Source organism: Choloepus didactylus, chromosome 2, assembly GCF_015220235.1.
Source record: "Choloepus didactylus isolate mChoDid1 chromosome 2, mChoDid1.pri, whole genome shotgun sequence".
In the NCBI taxonomy this organism is placed as follows: Eukaryota; Metazoa; Chordata; class Mammalia; order Pilosa; family Megalonychidae; genus Choloepus; species Choloepus didactylus.
Window position 1 is genome coordinate 214,601,505 of NC_051308.1, and position 19,173 is coordinate 214,620,677.

The following is a 19,173-nucleotide window of genomic DNA, read 5'->3' on the forward strand; positions in this document are numbered from 1 at the left end:
TGGCCTAAGGCCAACTCCTTTCCCGCTCATTGGCCAACTGGAAACCTCAGACATTTCATGCCTCCCGCCCCTCACCCGTGAGCCAATAAGAAAGATTAGAGGCTCGTAACTTAGTGTCATCAAGTGCAGTACTTGCAATTGGCTATTGGCGTTATCGATCGAAGAGGGGGCGGAGCCACTCCAGCTGGCCTATATAAGACGAGGACAAAGGCGGCGCGCCGCCTGTGTCATCCGCCATTTTGTGTCAAGCAAGGTGGCCTCCACGTTCCCTGAGCGTCTTCTTCGCTTCTGCCTCGACCGCCCCTTGATCACAGATATGTCTCGGGATCGGTTCCGAAGCCGCGGCGGTGGCGGTGGCGGCTTCCACCGGCGCGGAGGAGGTGGCGGCCGAGGCGGCCTCCATGACTTCCGTTCCCCGCCGCCTGGCATGGGCCTCAGTCAGAACCGCGGCCCTATGGGTCCCGGCCCGGGCCAGGGTGGTCCCAAGCCCCCGATCCCGCCACCACCTCCGCACCAACAACAGCAGCAGCCACCGCCGCAGCAGCCGCCACCGCAGCAGCCACCGCCGCCGCCGCATCAGCAACCGCATCAACAACCGCATCAGCAGCCGCCGCCGCCACCACAGGACTCTTCTAAGCCCGTCGTTCCTCAGGGACCCGGCCCTACTCCTGGAGTAAGCAACGCACCACCGGCCTCCGGCTCGGCCCCGCCCGCCACTCCCCCGACCTCTGGGGCCCCTCCAGGGCCATGCCCCACCCCGACTCCACCGCCTGCTGTCTCCTCGGCGCCCCCCGGAGCTCCTCCACCCACGCCGCCGAGCAGTGGGGTTCCGACCACTCCCCCTCAGACCGGGGGCCCGCCGCCTCCACCTGCTGGAGTCCCGGGTCCCGGGCCTAAGCAAGGCCCGGGACCCGGCGGTCCCAAAGGAGGCAAAATGCCAGGCGGGCCGAAACCTGGAGGTGGCCCGGGCCTGAGCACTCCTGGCGGCCACCTGAAGCCTCCGCATCGAGGCGGCGGGGAGCCCCGCGGAGGCCGACAGCACCACCCACCCTACCACCAGCAGCACCACCAGGGGCCCCCATCCGGCGGACTAGGCGGCCGCAGTGAAGAGAAGATCTCTGATTCCGAGGTGAGTGTTTCCTGGAGCAACGCATCGGTTTCTCTAAGATGGCGGCGGCCCATTCCTCCTGCCCCCCCTTCCTTCTCCGTACTCCATTTTGTCGGAGACCGGAAAGGGCGCCTGCCCGCGCAGGCGGCGCGGGGCGGGGCCGGGCCTGCCGGAACGTGGGGGCGAGGAGCGTGGTCCCGCTAGTCGGCCCCCGGATTGGCCGCAGGCGCCGCCATTTTCTTGTCTTTGGGACTGGAGGAAAGTGGAGTGGCCTTCGGAAGGAAGCGACGAGAACCTACGACGAGCCCTTGTCAAAGCTAGCCCATTTTGGGAACCAGGGTAATGCAGACCGTGAAGTGTAGACTTGGAGACATCTGGGAGTTACAGTTTTAAAAGCGGAGGCGCAAATCATGTTAGTGACAGCGAGATTTTGCTCATTTTCCTTTTTCCCAATTTCAGCATCTGTCTTGTGTTGTTTAGATTCGTCAGGGATACATAGGATATACGTCGGCTGGCAAGGTTGCTGATAGATTATACTCTGGGGGGGGCGGTATGTGGCTGTCCATTCTCAAGAGCATTCTGAGTGATTTGGATTTTTTTTTTTTTAACCTTAAAGAGTATTGATTACGTTACAGGTCTCATATGTTATAGTAAAGCCTTGTTTTGACTTCACACGGAACAGAAAAGGAAGCCGACTGATAACTCATTTCCCATTTGCCAAAACTGAGAATTACTGGGTTTTGTTAGTTGCCGAGGTCACCGGTGCCTAAAAATTCCTTCTTTTTTCATTAGGGGTTTAAAGCCAACTTGTCTCTCTTGCGAAGGCCTGGAGAGAAAACTTACACACAGCGCTGTCGGTTGTTTGTTGGTAATCTACCTGCTGATATCACAGAGGATGAATTCAAAAGATTGTTTGCTAAATATGGAGAACCAGGAGAAGTTTTTATCAACAAAGGCAAAGGATTTGGATTTATTAAGCTTGTGAGTGTAAACTTGATTTTATTTAGAATTAAAAGGTTCTTAGGCTATTAGAAACATGTTGAAGGCTTGGTTTTAAACTAGCAAGAATAGCTTGGTGTTTAAAATTTTCATCATTTAGAGAAAAGATGCAGCTGATGGAAGTGCATAATAGTTGGTACTTAAACAAGGAGGGTGGTGGGTGGGGTAAGGCATTTAAACACCACCTCCTTTGGTGTCAGCAGGGGCTGCCTGAAGATAATGCTTGAACTGAGACAGGAAGAATAGGAGGAAAAGGTAGACTTAAGACAATTTCACAGGGGGCATCCACTAATTTTGAGGTCAATAACATGAGTGTCCTTGATAATTTCAGGAATCTAGAGCCTTGGCAGAAATTGCCAAAGCTGAGCTCGATGATACACCCATGAGAGGTAGACAGCTTCGGGTTCGCTTTGCCACACATGCTGCTGCCCTTTCGGTTCGTAATCTTTCCCCTTATGTTTCCAATGAACTTTTGGAAGAAGCCTTTAGCCAGTTTGGTCCTATTGAAAGGGCTGTTGTAATTGTGGATGATCGTGGAAGATCTACAGGGAAGGGCATTGTTGAATTTGCTTCTAAACCAGCAGCAAGAAAAGCGTTTGAAAGATGCAGTGAAGGTGTTTTCTTACTGACAACGTAAGTTGTTTTGTACTTATTATAATAATTTCTATTAAATTGTAAAACAAAGCTGCAGAAAACTTGAAACAAAGTTAAAATGGAACCATCTTTGTTAATTCCTCGTCCAGTTATTGTGGAACCACTTGAACAATTAGATGATGAAGATGGTCTTCCTGAAAAACTTGCACAGAAGAATCCAATGTATCAGAAGTAAGCTCCAGAATTTATATACATGTATATATAATACCAAATTCACCCATTTAAAGAATACAATTTAGTGGTTTTTAGTATGTTCACAAGGAAATGACAGTTTTTATAGTAAGTGTAAACAAATTTGGTCTAGTAATTTTTCAGTTTTGCTTTATATATGCAAAACTTTTTGAGAATGGGTAGGTATTTAATAAAAACAGACTGGGAAAGTTAGAGCATTTGGTTTCTGTGGTGGGGACAGTCACTTGCAATCCTGTTTAGTCTTTAAAATAGTTGCATGAAGTGTAGGTATCCTCTTTTATAATGGGAAAAATATGCCTTAGTAAGGAATTTGGCTAGAGGGAAACAGAATTAAGAAATGAGAAAGCTTTGTCTCCATTGCTCATGTTCTCTGTTACGGTATTATTCTGGGACACATATTTTGCTGTAAAGATAATTTTATGTGAATCAGGGTTGTCTTTGTCTTTTGGCACTTGTCACAGGTGATAGGCCAGGGAAAGATGAGTGCATGTAGGGTAATACGTGTACCCATAATAGTTCACGTTTAATTTCTGTGCATTGTCAGGGAGAGAGAAACTCCTCCTCGTTTTGCCCAGCATGGCACATTTGAGTATGAATATTCTCAGCGATGGAAGTCCTTGGATGAAATGGAAAAACAGCAGAGGGAACAAGTTGAAAAAAATATGAAAGATGCAAAGGACAAATTGGAAAGCGAGATGGAAGATGCCTATCATGAGCATCAGGCAAATCTTTTGCGCCAAGGTTAAAAGATCCTCTGAATTCACCTGATGTCATTGGGTTTTTGAATTTACCATAATCTCATTAATTTGATCTAAAACATTATTTTCCAATATTCAGATCTGATGAGACGCCAGGAAGAATTAAGACGCATGGAAGAACTTCACAATCAAGAAATGCAGAAACGCAAAGAAATGCAGTTGAGGTAAAATTTTGTTAATTTGGTCTTCTCTTCTGTGCTAACAGTCTCATCATTTAGAAAAAGGTGTACTCAATTTTGCAGGTGAGCCAAGTGAAGTACAGATGTTAGATATTATGTTAGCATTGGTTTAACAGTTAAAATGGAATAGAGGGTAAGATTTTTTTTTTTGCAGACTCCCTCTAGAGCTATGCTCCTAGATTTTGTAAACTTCTTAGGCAAATTACTAGCTTTCTTAAAATTGAATTTAAAAAGATGTGGGTAACATTTTGGTTTGTATGCTTGATGACTGTTTCCAGGCAAGAGGAGGAACGACGGAGAAGGGAGGAAGAGATGATGATTCGTCAACGTGAGATGGAAGAACAGATGAGACGGCAAAGAGAGGAAAGCTACAGCCGGATGGGATACATGGATCCAGTAAGTTTCTTTTATTGTAGTGTAACTGGAATTGTCTACAGAACTTTTTGGGTATCTAGAATGAAGTTTTACCCAGTTAAATGTGAAGTCTCACATTATACCTATTATGCACTACATTCTTTATAACAAATGTATTATGTTTGATTTGTTGTGAGTTTTATTTTTTCTGCTCCTTGGATGGACCAGAAGGTTCCAATGGTTAGGAAGAGGCTTTAGAGACCTTTTGATAATTTGATAATTTCAATAACTGGTTTTTGGAATATTGGTTTAAAAATAATTTAGGCAATGAAAAAAACTTATGCTTTTTTTTTTTTAAAGTTTTATTCACACACCATGCAGTCTATCCTAAGTTGTACAATCTACTTTGATTTAGTTTTGAACATTTCTGTTTGCTCTCAAGAATGTTTTTGTGGGTATAGTGTAGGTATATAAAGGGAGCTTTTTTTCTTTCAGAGAGAAAGAGACATGAGAATGGGTGGTGGAGGAGCAATGAACATGGGAGGTAAGCATGAAAATTATATTCATAATATCATAAACAGCAGTATTCCAGTTGAATTATAACCAGCATTTTTGTTTTCTAGATCCTTATGGTTCAGGAGGCCAGAAATTTCCACCTCTAGGTGGTGGTGGTGGCATAGGTTATGAAGCCAATCCTGGAGTTCCACCAGCAACCATGAGTGGTTCCATGATGGGAAGCGACATGGTAATGTATCCTGTGTGGCATAGTACAGAGGAAATTCTCATTTTCACAACTTAATGTGTGTGTGTGTTTTTTTTGGTTTTTGTTTTTGTTTTTTTTTTGTTTTGTTTTAAGTAGGAGACTGGACCTCTTTAAGTTTCTTTTATCGTATGTAATACTGAGGACTACTTTGGCAATGTAGAACTGTCTGTGTGTGGTAACCTAAACAGATAAGGTTGCCAGTGAGGAGTCAATGCTGTTAGTATGTGGAATTCTCTTTGGCAGTAAGTAGTTTAGGTGCTTTCCATTATATTGCTTGTGCACTTTTGAACTCCAGTGCATGGCAAATCCAAATTCTAAATGTAGGTAATGTATCTGATTATTCTACATCCAAATGAGAGTAATCAAATGGCAAACTCATTCTTCAAGCTGGTATTTGCCATAAGTATGAATCAGACTTGTAGTTTAAAGCTTTAGGCATGTTTTAGTGATGTGTAGGACTTTGACCTGTATTTGGTGTGGCTGCTATCCCATGAAAAGGGAATTGTTCAGTGTTTTGACTCGTCGTTTCCCATGTTGGGCCTGTCTGTAGGTGTACCTTTTAAAATTAACTGACATCTCTGTTTTGCTCCAGGGTAGCCAAAACCAATAATTTTAAGCATACTAATAGTGTGCATTTGATCTGAATCCTCTTGATCCTAGCATGTTTTAGCTGTACAGATAGCCTATCAGAATGCTTTAGAACAATTAAGTGAATTGGTCTGAGTGGCTGTATTAGGATTTTACAAATCCTTAGGAGGACTGCACTTTGGCTTTAGAGGTGGGTTTACAGAGTGCATTTTCACAACTGAATTGAACCTGATTGGTTAATCTGCAGACTTGGCAAAGGAGGGAGCTGCTGTATGTAGCTCAATAGATTCATTTAAACATAAAAACAAAGATTTAGTATGGGGCCTCATTTATTTAAAATCTTCTCAAGGCTTTTTGAGAATTAAAGGTAGAATTGTAAATAGCTGGCTGGGTTATAGTAATAGTAGCTTCAAATTGAATTTTAAAATAGATCGGTAACATTTGGTTTATATGCTTCCTAAAAGGCAGAATTGTAGGTATGTATCAGATTTGTAATATCTAATTTGACATCATGTTCCCACAGTTAAGATTCTGTGCTCCATGTAGCTCCTGGGTGTTAAGCTGTGTTCTGATAGCATAATTGTGAAACCCCCAAAATTTTCTTTTTAGCTTTTTGAGATAAAACATAAAATACAATGCGCTAAAACCCTAAGACTTTTCTGAAGGTTTTGAAATAGTTTATAAAGGATTGAGCTTTTATTAGTCTTTTCAAGTATATCATAGAAAACATGTCAAAATTTTATATAGGAACAGTTAAACCATGATCCCATTTTAGTTTTTTTTTTTTTGGAATAATACTCTCAGTGACTGGTCTATTTTAAATGGACTATGGAAGACAGTTTAGGCTGCTGTGCTTGCATACCTGTAGGGTTCTTCTTTAAGTCTAGAAGTACCTAAAACTAGTTGGAGTAATGAAGTCACTACTTCATTGCAGTCATATAAGCTTGGTTTTAATGCTGTTTGGGAGATAGCTAAAACTTGGAATCATAGCAAAGAATCACTGGACCTAGGGGAGAGTTGGGTTGTTAATGAGGGTGGGCTGTATATGTTGAGTAAACTCGCTACAGTACAGAATAGTGCTGTAAACATATTGTCTCTGGTTTTACAGTGATGACTTTAAGGATACACCTGTGAGAATGTGGCAACACTTAAGTTTTTTGATCAATTTACTGTGCCGGTTAAGTGACTAAATCTGTTAGTCTTTTATGCTTTTTCTTTTTGTAGTCTGGTAGCATTTTATTAAAACTTTCAACCTTGTAAGATTTCTGCACCTTAGCAGATGTGTCTTAAGATCTTGAAAAGCACAAGGTTTCTTATGCAGCACATGCCACTAACTGGTGAGTAGGTCTTTGTCACTTCATTGAGTGAATTGAACCTTCTGGTTGGGCTTGATAGGCTTACTTGGAAATTAAATTTTCTGTTCAGACCTAGAGTTTTGCAAGTTTTTCAGTGGGTTAATCTGATGTGAAATTTCTTAGAACTCATTTTGGAATGGGTTTTCACATCTGCACTAATTCTTAAATTTTTTAGCACTACAGGGAAGATCTATTCTTTGAAACAGGTGTATGAGAATGGCTCAAGTGGGAACATACCACAAGGCATGTATTACCGTAAACTAATTTTCAAATTACCCTTTTTTCCTTTCTATGTTCCCGGTACCTGTGGATCGACTCATTGGTGATTGTATCGACGAACGTTGACTACGGAACCTTCTAAAATATTTACTTAACACACATGGACATCAACTACATATAATGAACTGTTAATTACTGTTCCAATAGCGTACTGAGCGCTTTGGGCAGGGAGGTGCTGGGCCTGTGGGTGGACAGGGTCCTAGAGGAATGGGGCCTGGAACTCCAGCAGGATATGGTAGAGGGAGGGAAGAGTATGAAGGCCCAAACAAAAAACCCCGATTTTAGATGTGATACCTAGCTTTCATTCCAGTTTGTTTTGTCTTTTCTTGTTTAGATACCAGCCTTTTAAATTCTTGCATTTTAGTAAGAAAGCTACCTTTTTATGGATGTTAGCAGTTGATTGACCTAATATTTGTAAATGGTCTGTTTGGGCAGGTAAAATTATGTAATGCAGTGTTTGAAACAGGAGAAAAAAATCCCCCCCCCCTTTTTTTTAACTGTATAATGTCCTTCAAGTTATGGCAGTGTACCTTGTGCCACTGAATTCCCAGAGTGTACCAATTTTTTTTTTTTTTTTTTACTGTGCTTCAAATAAATAGAAAAATAGTTATAATATTGATCTTCAACTTTGCCATTCATGCTTCTGTGTACATTAGGCTAGGTATTCCACTTTTCTGGGAAATGAATTTGGAGGCTTCAGTATTGCTTTCTACAAATAACTGCCCCCTTGTTTTAAAAGAAGAAATGCATATTGAAGCAGTTTCATATTTGTTTGGCATTATAGGAAGCAAGACGGTGCTTAGTATTTTTAAATGGTTATATAAGTAAAGCTGAATTGTAAATCTCATTCAGGAATGTGTATTAAGATTATGGAATAGATGTCAGAACTGTTGGTAGGGGAGAGAGTGAGTTTGGCTAAATGGATCTTTTATGGCCCTGTGATCTGTCCTTTCCCTGAAAGTTTTTGATGAAAAAGTGGAAAGATCATTCTGTTGCATTCCCCCATCCTTGTTTTTAAAAGAACAAATCCCAAGCCCTATGAATGGCTTGTATTAAACTTTTACATTTCAATTAAAGATTATTAAACATGAAGACTTTCCATGTATTACTTTAAGTGATCTATAAAGATGGGATTTAGTCTGAAAAAGTCCACTTGAAAGGAAGGTTTAGTAAACCATAAAGCAAGCTTAGCTTTATTTGTACTTTGTATCTTTAATATCTCCTTATACTACTTTGGTTGGGCACAATCTGTAGGGCCTATTAAAGTCTATTGGTTCTCTTTTCTAAGAGCTAGTGGTGACTGGAAATAACAAATAGGGTTGTAAGTAACCAATCTTCTGTAAATTTGTTAATCTGGAGAGAATTGCTCATGCTACACAGTACAAATATCCCACCCCACCATAAAGCTTTGGAATGTCTTCAGTGGTGTTGTCAGTTTATTGTCAACTTCATTGAATCTCCTTTTCATTAGAATAAGAGACATTTTGATTTAATCTAAAGTAGATGGTTTACTGTTGTCTGTTAGTTCTACAATGGCAGCCTGTTTTTCCAGTGTAAATCTGTTAGAACAACAACTTCCTAACAATAGGTAAAGTAATTGAATGGTTTGGCTTTGTTCTTAGTTATGTTTCCATTCAAATGTGTACATGACATAACTCTATTATGGAATTTGTCTTCCTCCTTTTCACCTCTGTTCTTAGTGCTAATTGGCAAAAGCAAAATTCTAAATGAAACCTTTGCTAAAACGCTGAAGCTTAGTATTGTGCCTGAGTACAAAGGGACACCTTTTGTTGAAACAATTGAGCACTTTCTGTATAGGGAACATGGTAATACTAAAAGTAAAACACTAGTATAGAGTATAAAGGCATGTCACCAAATTCTGGTTTTGTGAGTGATAGGTACATGGTGTGCTAATTAAGGAAGAGAATCTAATTAGAAAATAAGCTCATTATTTCTTTTCACCAAGACACTTGGAATGATAGAAGTTTTGTCCCAAGTTAAGTTAATTGGTGATACATATGAGATTTTCTCTTCAGAAATAAGGGTCTTGATTTGAAAGGAGTCCGTTACAATTTGGTTGAATTGTATAGTAGGGACTCGACTAATGACCAAAAAATAAGGGGTGTTCATGGGACACCCACAGAGGGTGAACTTGAATGTGTGTGGGTGGGGGCTGGCGGGAAAATGGGAAAATCTGCCTATAAAATTAATGTTTCAGTTTATTTTTCAGATTACATGCCTTTCTTTATAAGGGATGCTGGCACAGACCCTAAAATAAGCTTTTGGTAGTACTGTACCTTTGAAGAGTGGTGAAGGATGCTTACTGGATGATCTCCTAAAGTTGTGGCTTTTGATACCCTTACTGTGGGCTGTAGAATTGCTGAATGTTGTTTAGCAAATAATGTTGCTTAGTTTTAACTGACATTTGGCTTTCATCACTGAAACAGCAGTGTACCAAGGATTGTAAGCTACTCAAACAGACTTTCAACAAGTCTTGCATATACATACGATAGTGTTTAGTCTAATGTGAATTTAAATCATCTTTAAAAAGTAGTTTCCTAAAAGCTGATATGAAGATTGGGGTGGGAAAGAGAAGGTAGTTGTTTTGAAGTATTTAGCCATTTTTCTCACGTAAAGAAATCACCTGCCCCCATTTCTTCTCCACTTTCTCGTATTATAATTTTGTTTTAAGAGGAACGTTGGTTGTTGTTTTTAAACTTATTCCTCCTAATCTTTAAAAAGCTGCATTTTCTAAAATCCCGGTGTGTTTAGTTATCTAATAAGCTTAAAGCCATTGACTCACGTTATTTAGTGAAACCATAATCCTCTTAGAACTTTAATTAAACTGCTAAGAAGTACTATAAACCCCACCACTCTACAGATCTGTTACATAACTGATATAAACAGATTACAGTTTTGGAAATTGTAATGTTACGCCTCTGCAATTTTCGTGGGTGGCATATTATGGCAGATAAAAATTTAGGTTCTTGGCTTCTCTTGGGCAAGCCACTAAGTTGTGGCAGAACGTTTTCTGGTGTTCTTGGACTGCAATTATGCACTATTAAAGTAGTGGCCTGCTACATAACTGCGTTTAGCCAGCATTTCTGCAGTGCGTAACTGTGAGGAACGTAGTACCGCAAATGGCAATGGACATTAGGACCCGGATGTAGTATTCCTGCTTGCTCCAAGATTCTCATTGCCGACTGCATACAGGTAGGTAACAAGCAATATAATCTAACTTGGTGACTTGCTATGTACTTTTATTCCGTGGGCATTCTGACATCACACTTCTGACAATGAAATTACAGTGCAGCACCTAAAACTTGTATGGTAAAGCTAGTTTCTATCAAAACTGTGTGGGCTTGGGGTTAGATCTGTAATTTGTAAGGCAGAATACAGTGCTGTTTCAGTTCTCAGATGAAAAGTGCAATCTTTATTCTTCTGTATACTTAGTTGTGTGGCTTTCTTTTGTTGCATTGTAACTGAAGATAACATGGAACATCAGCGGTGTGGGGGAGAGGTTGCCAAACCATAACTTGGGAAATAGGTGCTTTTAGCATCTTGGTATGGACTTTACTGCATGTGATAATTAGTCTTCATTGTAGCAGACTGACCTGCCCATAGGTCAGCACTATTAGTAATTTCATATGCAATTTTGGTAATTCTGCAGGTTGAGTGAAATAAGAATAAAGTACAGCTTTTTCGTAATGTGATTAAAGGGACGGGGGGCTCCATGGGAACACCTTTATTACTGACTTGGACTTAGATGGGAATCTGTGAATAGCTCAGGTTATGTGACTTGTCAAAATATGTCTATACTCTAAACCTGGGGGAAAGTGGCGTGACATATTAACTTGCCTACAGTTTACACATTGGGAATCATTTCCCGGTGTAAGACTTCGTCGTATTTTGTAGGATGACTGCAAATGTTCAGGGTAGCTTTTTGAATTTGGTTCCCTTAGCTTTAGGGATGTGATGTTATAATTAAAACATTTACAAGAAAACAAATCTTTTAAAAGTACCTTCTTTTGTTTAGGAAGTATGGACTTAAGCTTTGCATCGACTGTTGTTCCAGACCTCAATTCAACTTAACTTTGGTCTCTGAACTGGTTCTTAGCTAGCATGTATGAGAAACAGCTTTCATTTATAATGCTTTCTGTTTTGTATCTGGCAAGTTTGGTTTACTTTGCATAAATCCGGTGAAAACTTCATGACTGAGAATTTTCTTCCATTGTATCAAGAAAAACAGCTTGCTCTTTGGCAAGCAATTTACAAGGTGGGGACAGAATTGGTACTTTTAATATATGTAGTCCATTCAGGCAAACAACTTTGATTCTCCTGATTGGAGGGTGACTAATTCAGCTCTATTAGAAATATAATGCAGGTCAAATATAATAGTAAGTGACACAAGTGTCACTAAATTGGCTTAATGAAACCCTGTGGGGCTTCCTGTGGCACAGTCCATTAAATCGGTGGCTAACAGCTGCTACCATGATTTAGTGATTGGGGGTTTAGAAATAAAGGCACAAAGTTATTTCTGTTTCAGAGAACATACTTGGTGTAAATATATGGACATAAGGAACATTAATCGGCTGGGGTGTTAATTTTGCTCTATTCTGCTTGCTTCAAGATGGTGAGGCTTTTGCACTTTAGAATGACAAGCCTGTGACTCAAGTCGATTCTTACTAATTTGTATGTAGCTATGAATTGTGAATCTTAGTGCAGTGGGTTTTAAAAAGAACACTCAGTCAAAAAGCTGGGAGTAAGTGGGTTTCAGTAATAATGCTATACCGAGGTGCTTGCATTGTATTTCATAGTCTTTTCTTGTTACAAACCAAAATTAATCTTTTTAATGAGGACAGTCTGTAGTTCAGAGGTGTGATGCCAGAATGCATTTTCGTACCGTTAGGCCCTTGGATCATATACCGGTGCTTTCTGAAAGATGAAAGAAATGCAATGGGTGCTCTTCACACAAGGTTGCAAACCTTCGAAGAATGCATAATAGTCTTTTCCCCAATAAAGAGATGCGTGTGACTAGTTTCGGACTTTAAATCTTAATGGGGGTTGCATGTCTCCTATTGTTAATCATTGTCAGCTGCAGTGACATGATCCATAAGTCCTGCATTTACTGTCTTTCCCTAAATGATTCTGGACAGGTTTTAGAGAGCCGGGATGTTTGTTCTGGGCCTTTATTTGGTTTTGGCTTTAGCTGATAATGTTTCAGTGCTCTGTCAGCTAGTGCACTTCTCAAATGGCTGCCTATTAGGGAAAGATTTCAGAGGATTGACTGCTTCTAATCATCTGTCATTGCTGCTAGATAATGATTGGCAATTTTAAGACTCAACTGTGAAAATCTCACAGTTGTTGGTAAACCATCAACCATAAAAATGTTGCTTTTGAACACCAGTGCTGAGAAGTTTTTTTTTTTGAGGGTGAAAAGGGGGGCTGAACGCAGAATAGTATGATCCGGAGAATGGGGAAAGAATGCAAAACGATATAGTATCCCTTATGGATGGTACATGTGCAACAGGGAAGTCCATGTCAAATATCTTTGGCAGTAACTGATAATCAGGGAGGAAGAAAACCTGGAATTTGAATTAATAAGGGTGATCTTTTTGTTTTCTGTGCATATAGTAAGGGTTAATGTGTTCTCCCTCAGAAAAAACTCAGATTCCTTGCTATCCTAGTAAGGCATAGCTTCCCTAACTTGAAATTCTATGAGGACTTAAAAAAGAAAAGAACAAGGCAAATGTATAGGATTGCAGGATAACAACGGCAGTTGTTGTGTACAGTGGAATGGGGGAGGGTACTTTTGGAGGACTCCTGCTGAAGTTGGTCAGTCTGCCTGAGAATGGAAGACATACTTGAATGGGGAGCAGGGTATGTGCTTTTACATGAACAGAGAACTGATGTTAAAACTCATTTGGTAAGGTAAACGTTGTCACATACCTTCACATAAGGGATAGTATATTTTGGGTTGCAGTCAAACTTCTTTGTGCTCAGACTGGTGAGTTAGCAGTTGGGCTTTTGTAAGAAGAGATACAGTTTTCATTCTACTTCAGGTGTCTACTTTATTACTTTATGAAAGAATAATTTTAGATGTCTCCCCATGAAGTTTCTTCCGATTTTTTTATGCTGTACTTGCCCCCGGTCTTTGTCTCTGGAATTTTACTCTTTAAATTTTGAAGTTAACTAGCATTTTCAAACCTTTATTTTAAGTCTGTGTCTTTTATGTTAACGTTTTATTATTATTCTTTAGGTAAGAATGATTGATGTTGGCTGACTGGAGTGCTCATTCACTTGAAGTAAGTTTACTTAGAACTCTTAACCTGTAGAAGACGAGAAATTTGGGTTTGGTGTATCTTCTGTTCAATGGTTCAGTTTTTTATTTAATGATATGAGGTAAAATTTGAGTCTCAAGATGTTTTACCTCTCCTAAGATAATATCTCTATTAACTTCTATTAAGAAAATAGATTTGTGTGTGAGTGAGACAGATAAAGAAGGGCATATAAAAATTCAAGAAAGTTGTATGCCTATGTAGAGAAAATAATCCTATAGAAGAACAGGAAAGTAGACTTGAATTAATGGAGAAATGCTATATTTTTGGTTTTCTAAATACAACTTGACACCCATTCAGAATCTCTACTAAGTTCTTTTTTTCTTCAGTAAATGGTAGAGGAACAACTGTCTAGTTATTGGTAAGGTGAGGGAAAAATCCCTAAGAACATGTGAAGGAAATTGAGGGGAAAATACAACCTTGATGTGAGCACGGTCTTTACTAAACATTAACAACAGCAACAAAAAGTCATTGAAATCCTCTAAAAAATGTATTTTCTGTTAATATCAGAGTGAAATGTGCACACATTCTCAAAATGAACAAGAATGTGATTTCTGAATGTTATTTTTTAAAATAAAATTGCATTTCCAATAATAGGCGGATAAGACATTTTGTTTTCAAGACATCACACAGCGGGAGCCAACCAAGAAGAAAAGCTACACATTGCTAAACTGACAGTGTCTAGGTAAGGTGAGTGATTTTCTTAATTCTCTTAAACTGCCAGTAGAAAGGCTCTTGGGTGGTATAAAAATAACTACTTGTGAATATCTCATTTAATTTCTTCTACATTACAACTTCCCTTGTGGAAAATATTTTTGCTTTTGGTTTTATAGTACTTAAATAATAAATCTTTGATGCAGTGTAATTAGAAGGGTTAGCAAACCTTAAAGGACAGCTCAACTCAATTCTGTTGTCACTGAAAAGATAGTCACAGACAATTTGTAGATAAATGGGCATGGCTGTGTTTTAATAAAGCTTTATTTTACAAAATAGGTGGCCTGTAGTTTACTGACCTGACTAGAATTATATATAAGTATCAAAGGGTTACAAAGGTTGTCATAATCAGAGTTTGGAATGTAACAAAAAAAGGCGGGGTGGTACACTTTGAAGTAGAAAGCAGAGTGTTAAAAAAAAAATTGAAAGCTTTAAGTAGGAAAAGAATGCTAATTAATGTAGAGATCTGTCTTGCACGAGTCTTGATTGTTGCCAGAAAGTTCTGGTAGAAAATAGAAATAAAAGTTTTCCCCCACCTAGCTGGGTGACAGAAGTTTGATATTAAAACCATATTCCTTGATTGGTATTTCCTTGGTGTTAGAGATTTCTTGGTTGTACTGACCAACAATGTGATGTTTGAGTAACTTTGATTCTTTTGTCTTTTGGAGTAATCATATCCTTTAATTGGCAGGATCAGGTGAGCTGGATCCAGAAAACCATTGAGGAAGAGAGCAAGGAGGAATGAACAACTCATTTGTTTAATAAAAGATAGACATTTAAAAGTCTGATTGCCTTTTTTTAAAAAAATTAGAGCTTTTTTTTTCCTAGAATTTTGTTTTTGTCATCAACTTGTTTGGAAGGAGACATAAAAAAATGCGTTCCGTATTTATAGACACAGAACCAGATTGTATATACTCAAGACCCTATTTCTTTTTCTTTTTTTTGTCTTCATTTTATTGAGATACATTCACATACCACACAGTCATACAAAACAGATTGTACATTCAGTTGTTCACAGTACCATTACATAGTTGTACATTCATCACCTAAATCAATCCCTGACACCTTCATTAGCACACACACAAAAATAACAAGAATAATAAAGTGAAAAAGAGCAATTGAAGTAAAAAAGAACACTGGGTACCTTTGTGTGTTTGTTTGTTTCCTTCCCCTATTTTTCTACTCATCCATCCATAAACTAGACAAAGTGGAGTGTGGTCCTTATGGCTTTCCCAATCCCATTGTCACCCCCCATAAGCTAAATTTTTATACAGTTGTCTTCGAGATTCATTGGTTCTGGGTTGTAGTTTTAGTTTCAGGTATCCACCACCAATTACCCCAATTCTTTAGAACCTAAAAAGGGTTGTCTAAATTGTGCGTAAGAGTGCCCACCAAAGTGACCTCTTGGCTCCTTTTGGAAAGGCCCTATTTCTTAATGCCATTTTGGCAGAGCTATATTCACCTCTGATTATAAATTTATTTTATGGCTCATTCTCATTGTCCTAACTTACCTGATTTAGCCATCAATATTTTTAAATTGCCTTTACCTTTAATAGTTGATTTTATTCCTAAAATCACCATGTTAATTTTAGTAATTATTTTTAACTACATGCCATACTCTCAGGCTTAATAGTGTTGTGTACCCAACTTTTGTATGTTACAGAAGAATTGCCATATATAGGGCAGTTGTGCAGTACTTCACAAATAGAGTCAGAATTACCTATGTCTTGTCAAATAGCTATTTTGTTTACCATGAACAGCTTGAGGTTGACTATTTACATTAAAAAATGAGATTGGATTTAATCTGCATTCTAACTGGGTAGATTTTTCCTGGGTATTTATGATCTTATTTTTCACTGTAATGTTTACAGGCTGTGTAAACCATCGTTGAATATTCACTTTCCCCAAACTAACCTTTTGATTTTTTTGTAAGTTGAAAAGCTTTAGTCTAAATATTAACTACCTGGATGCTGCCAAACTGAGTTTATAATTCATTTACAACTGAGACACCTGGAAGCAGTCAATTCCTGTGATCCTTAATTAGTGTCCTGAAGTAGAAAACACCAGCTTTCGTTTTCCATTCTAATTTCTCTGATGAGTTCTCAAGTGCTGCCTACTTCTATTTATTTTTTGTTTCATAATTGAGATTTTATTGGTTCTGAAAATACATTTTTGAACAATTCGTACACAATGTACAAACCTAAAAATCTAGTTGTAATTCTTAAGTTATTCCAGGGACTTACCAGCTTAAAATTTTGGAGGCAAGTTTTCCCTAACAGGTATCAAGTACCATCTTCAAATGTTGATAAGCTGTTACATTGTTAAGTCCCACTAATTTCACAACTTCATATAATTCACACTACATTTCCAGTCTTCACGGCATATAACCAAGTTATTAGGAACTGGATAACTACAATCAAGGATGTTACAGAGTATACACAGTTCTGACAGCAAAAGCCAAGATCAGGGAGCAGTTTTAAGAAACAATTCTAAAAAACATGGGAATAGAAGTAATTTAAAATGTTGGAAGACATTAAATGCAAGATTGTGACTTGAAATCATTTAGTATGTGTTGTATTATATGGCATAAAAATGGCCACACCCCACCCTATGGCATGTTGACAACCAAGACAGTCAAAGCCTCCCCAAATATCCCACTATTTTCTGGTTGCACCAAGAAATAAACAACCAGTAAATGATCTTTCCTCTTAAAAAAAAAAAGCATTTATACTTAAGAAATAGGATGAGGTGGGATTTCAATCTCCGTAAAAATGTTCTAGAGCTACTAAAAAATTTGCATTTAAAAAATAGTTGATAAAAATAGTCCTGTGGAGTGTCCAAGAAGGGAGAAACAGACCATTGATAAGATGTGATATACATGATTATCAGACTTGGTTTCTTCCAAGCTTCGTCAGAGGCTGGATTCTTCGTTTTTATTTTCTCCATTTTCTTCTGCAGGTAAATAGTTTCTTGGTTAGCTGTGCAGTTTGTTTTCCCTTTGCTCCTCTTTTCCCTTTTGGTTGCATTTTTTTTTCTGAAAACTTTTTTGCCTTTGTTCCTGCTTGAGCAGGAGCAGGCTTGGCCATCAGTCTGGACGACCTCCTTTTGGGCTCCTTCCCTTAGGCTGAGCTGACCTTTCTCTTTGGGCATCTTGGTGGAGCAGGTGCGCTGAGAGCCTTCAGGAATCTGGGCTGCTAGCCTCTGCCACTCTTTCAGCCACCCAAGCTGCTGCTCCAGCCAACTTTTAATATGCTTGATTATCTTTTTGAACTGCAGGAATCAGCTAACTACTTTTTGAATTGCATATCTGGCAGTTCTCATTGAATACTACCAGTATTATACTAACTCTTTGAAACCATAACTCTAGTGGGAAAATTGCTTACAATAGACTTTCAATCTGGGAAATTTACATACAAGTGGAATAAAAAGGTAGTCAACAGGAATTGTCTTCAGGTTAAAATAAGTTGTTGGGTCATTAGCTCAAATTTCATATTGACCAGGTAGCTTGGTCTGTGCCCTGGAGTCTGGGTTGGGGAAAGGGAGTATCAGACCCTCTTGGCTTCTGCCACCAAAACAATGGGAGGTATTCTCCAAAACCCAATTTTAAGGTGGTGATCCTTCCAAAAATGTAAAAGCCATAAACGTAAGAAAAACTGACGGAGTTAACTGAAGTCTACTTAAAGAAAATTAGGAGTCAAATGACCTTTATTATTCTGGATCCACAGCTTTCAAGTCTTTAAAATTTGCCCAGTTGTTAGACTAAGGATTCTTTCACACCAGTGTAACAATTTGTTCAGGATAAGGCCCAGGGTTCCTGGGCCATTCTTTTGCTGTCAGATTGGTATTTGGGCCTCGTTACTAATATTGCAGAATGGAAGGAGGTAGTAATTTATTTACTGTGAGTAAAGCAGAAGAAACTTGGAATTCAGGACACTTTGCTTGAGATTAAAGTAGTCAAAAACAATTGAAAGCCAAAGCTTTGAAAGGTAACACGAAATTTGAAATTGTGTTTTATAGTCAGTACCAAGAATGAGACCAGGATCTAGCTGTTCGTTTTCAGTGTCCATAGTCACTCAGCTTATCTGTGGGTGGCATATCTTCTCTTCAAATGACCAGATAGGTCAGCCACCAAAAACCAATCATCTGTTCTCAGATGTGAAGTCATGGTTCAAATAACTGTTACTCTACTGGCTCCCAACATGGGATCTCATGCTTATGGATCTTAAGGCTAAAATAGTTCAGTGTATAATGAATGTTGTGGTTAAGAGCATGATGGGATCATAGTTTTGAAATTCAAACATTGCCTTTGCAGTTTTCCTAGCTGTTACTTGTCTAAGTTGCAGTTAGCATAATACCTTTTTCGTAGTATTATTGGGAAGATTAAATAAAAGATGATGCATTTAACAGTGCCTGGCACAAAAGGAGCACATGGTATTTTCAACCGTATTTACCAGTGCCTAAGGTTCACAGCCAACAATTTGAATCTTCCCAATCTTTCCTGTGTAGTTGAAAGGTGTGACTGGCAGTTTTATATTTGAGAACAAATTGAGAAATATATTAATCATAATTTACTCAGTTGGGTTTAAATAAACTACTAGACTGTGGGATCTACAGGGGAAAATTAGTAACAAAGATCACTTAGTACTGAAAGAATGGGGAGCCCCAGGAGAAGCCATTTAACAGAGACAGGATTAAGTTACTTAAACTCAAATACTAATTAAATACAAGAATCCCTACCCAGTAAAGTTATGTGGATTAGTTGGTATTTTAAGTATTTGGCACATTGTCTGATTAATAGGTGTTCTACAAATGACAGTCTTCAAGGGGGAAAATGGCCTAAAGTTTAGTGCTGAAAACAAAGTCACAAGATTTTTCTTTTGTAAGAGAACTTG

General features: G+C 38.8%; 1 protein-coding gene across 5 annotated transcripts; it reads left to right on the forward strand.

Moving 5' to 3' along the window:
* The first annotated feature begins 205 nt into the window (after positions 1–205).
* Positions 206–15,063, forward strand: SFPQ (splicing factor proline and glutamine rich). Of its 5 annotated transcripts, none has more exons than XM_037827759.1 (13): positions 317–1,129; positions 1,901–2,089; positions 2,439–2,740; positions 2,837–2,932; positions 3,498–3,694; positions 3,791–3,875; positions 4,169–4,286; positions 4,740–4,788; positions 4,868–4,989; positions 7,377–10,442; positions 13,489–13,534; positions 14,165–14,257; positions 14,973–15,063. In XM_037827759.1, the coding sequence occupies exons 1-10, from the start codon at positions 317–319 to the stop codon at positions 7,512–7,514; spliced, it is 2,109 nt and encodes a 702-aa protein (XP_037683687.1). In that variant the 3' UTR covers positions 7,515–10,442; positions 13,489–13,534; positions 14,165–14,257; positions 14,973–15,063. The 5 variants fall into 5 exon arrangements, with proteins under 5 accessions (XP_037683690.1, XP_037683691.1, XP_037683689.1 ...); XM_037827760.1 differs by having other exon boundaries at positions 14,165–14,252; XM_037827762.1 differs by lacking the exon at positions 7,377–10,442 and having other exon boundaries at positions 206–1,129.
* The last annotated feature ends 4,110 nt before the right edge of the window (positions 15,064–19,173 follow it).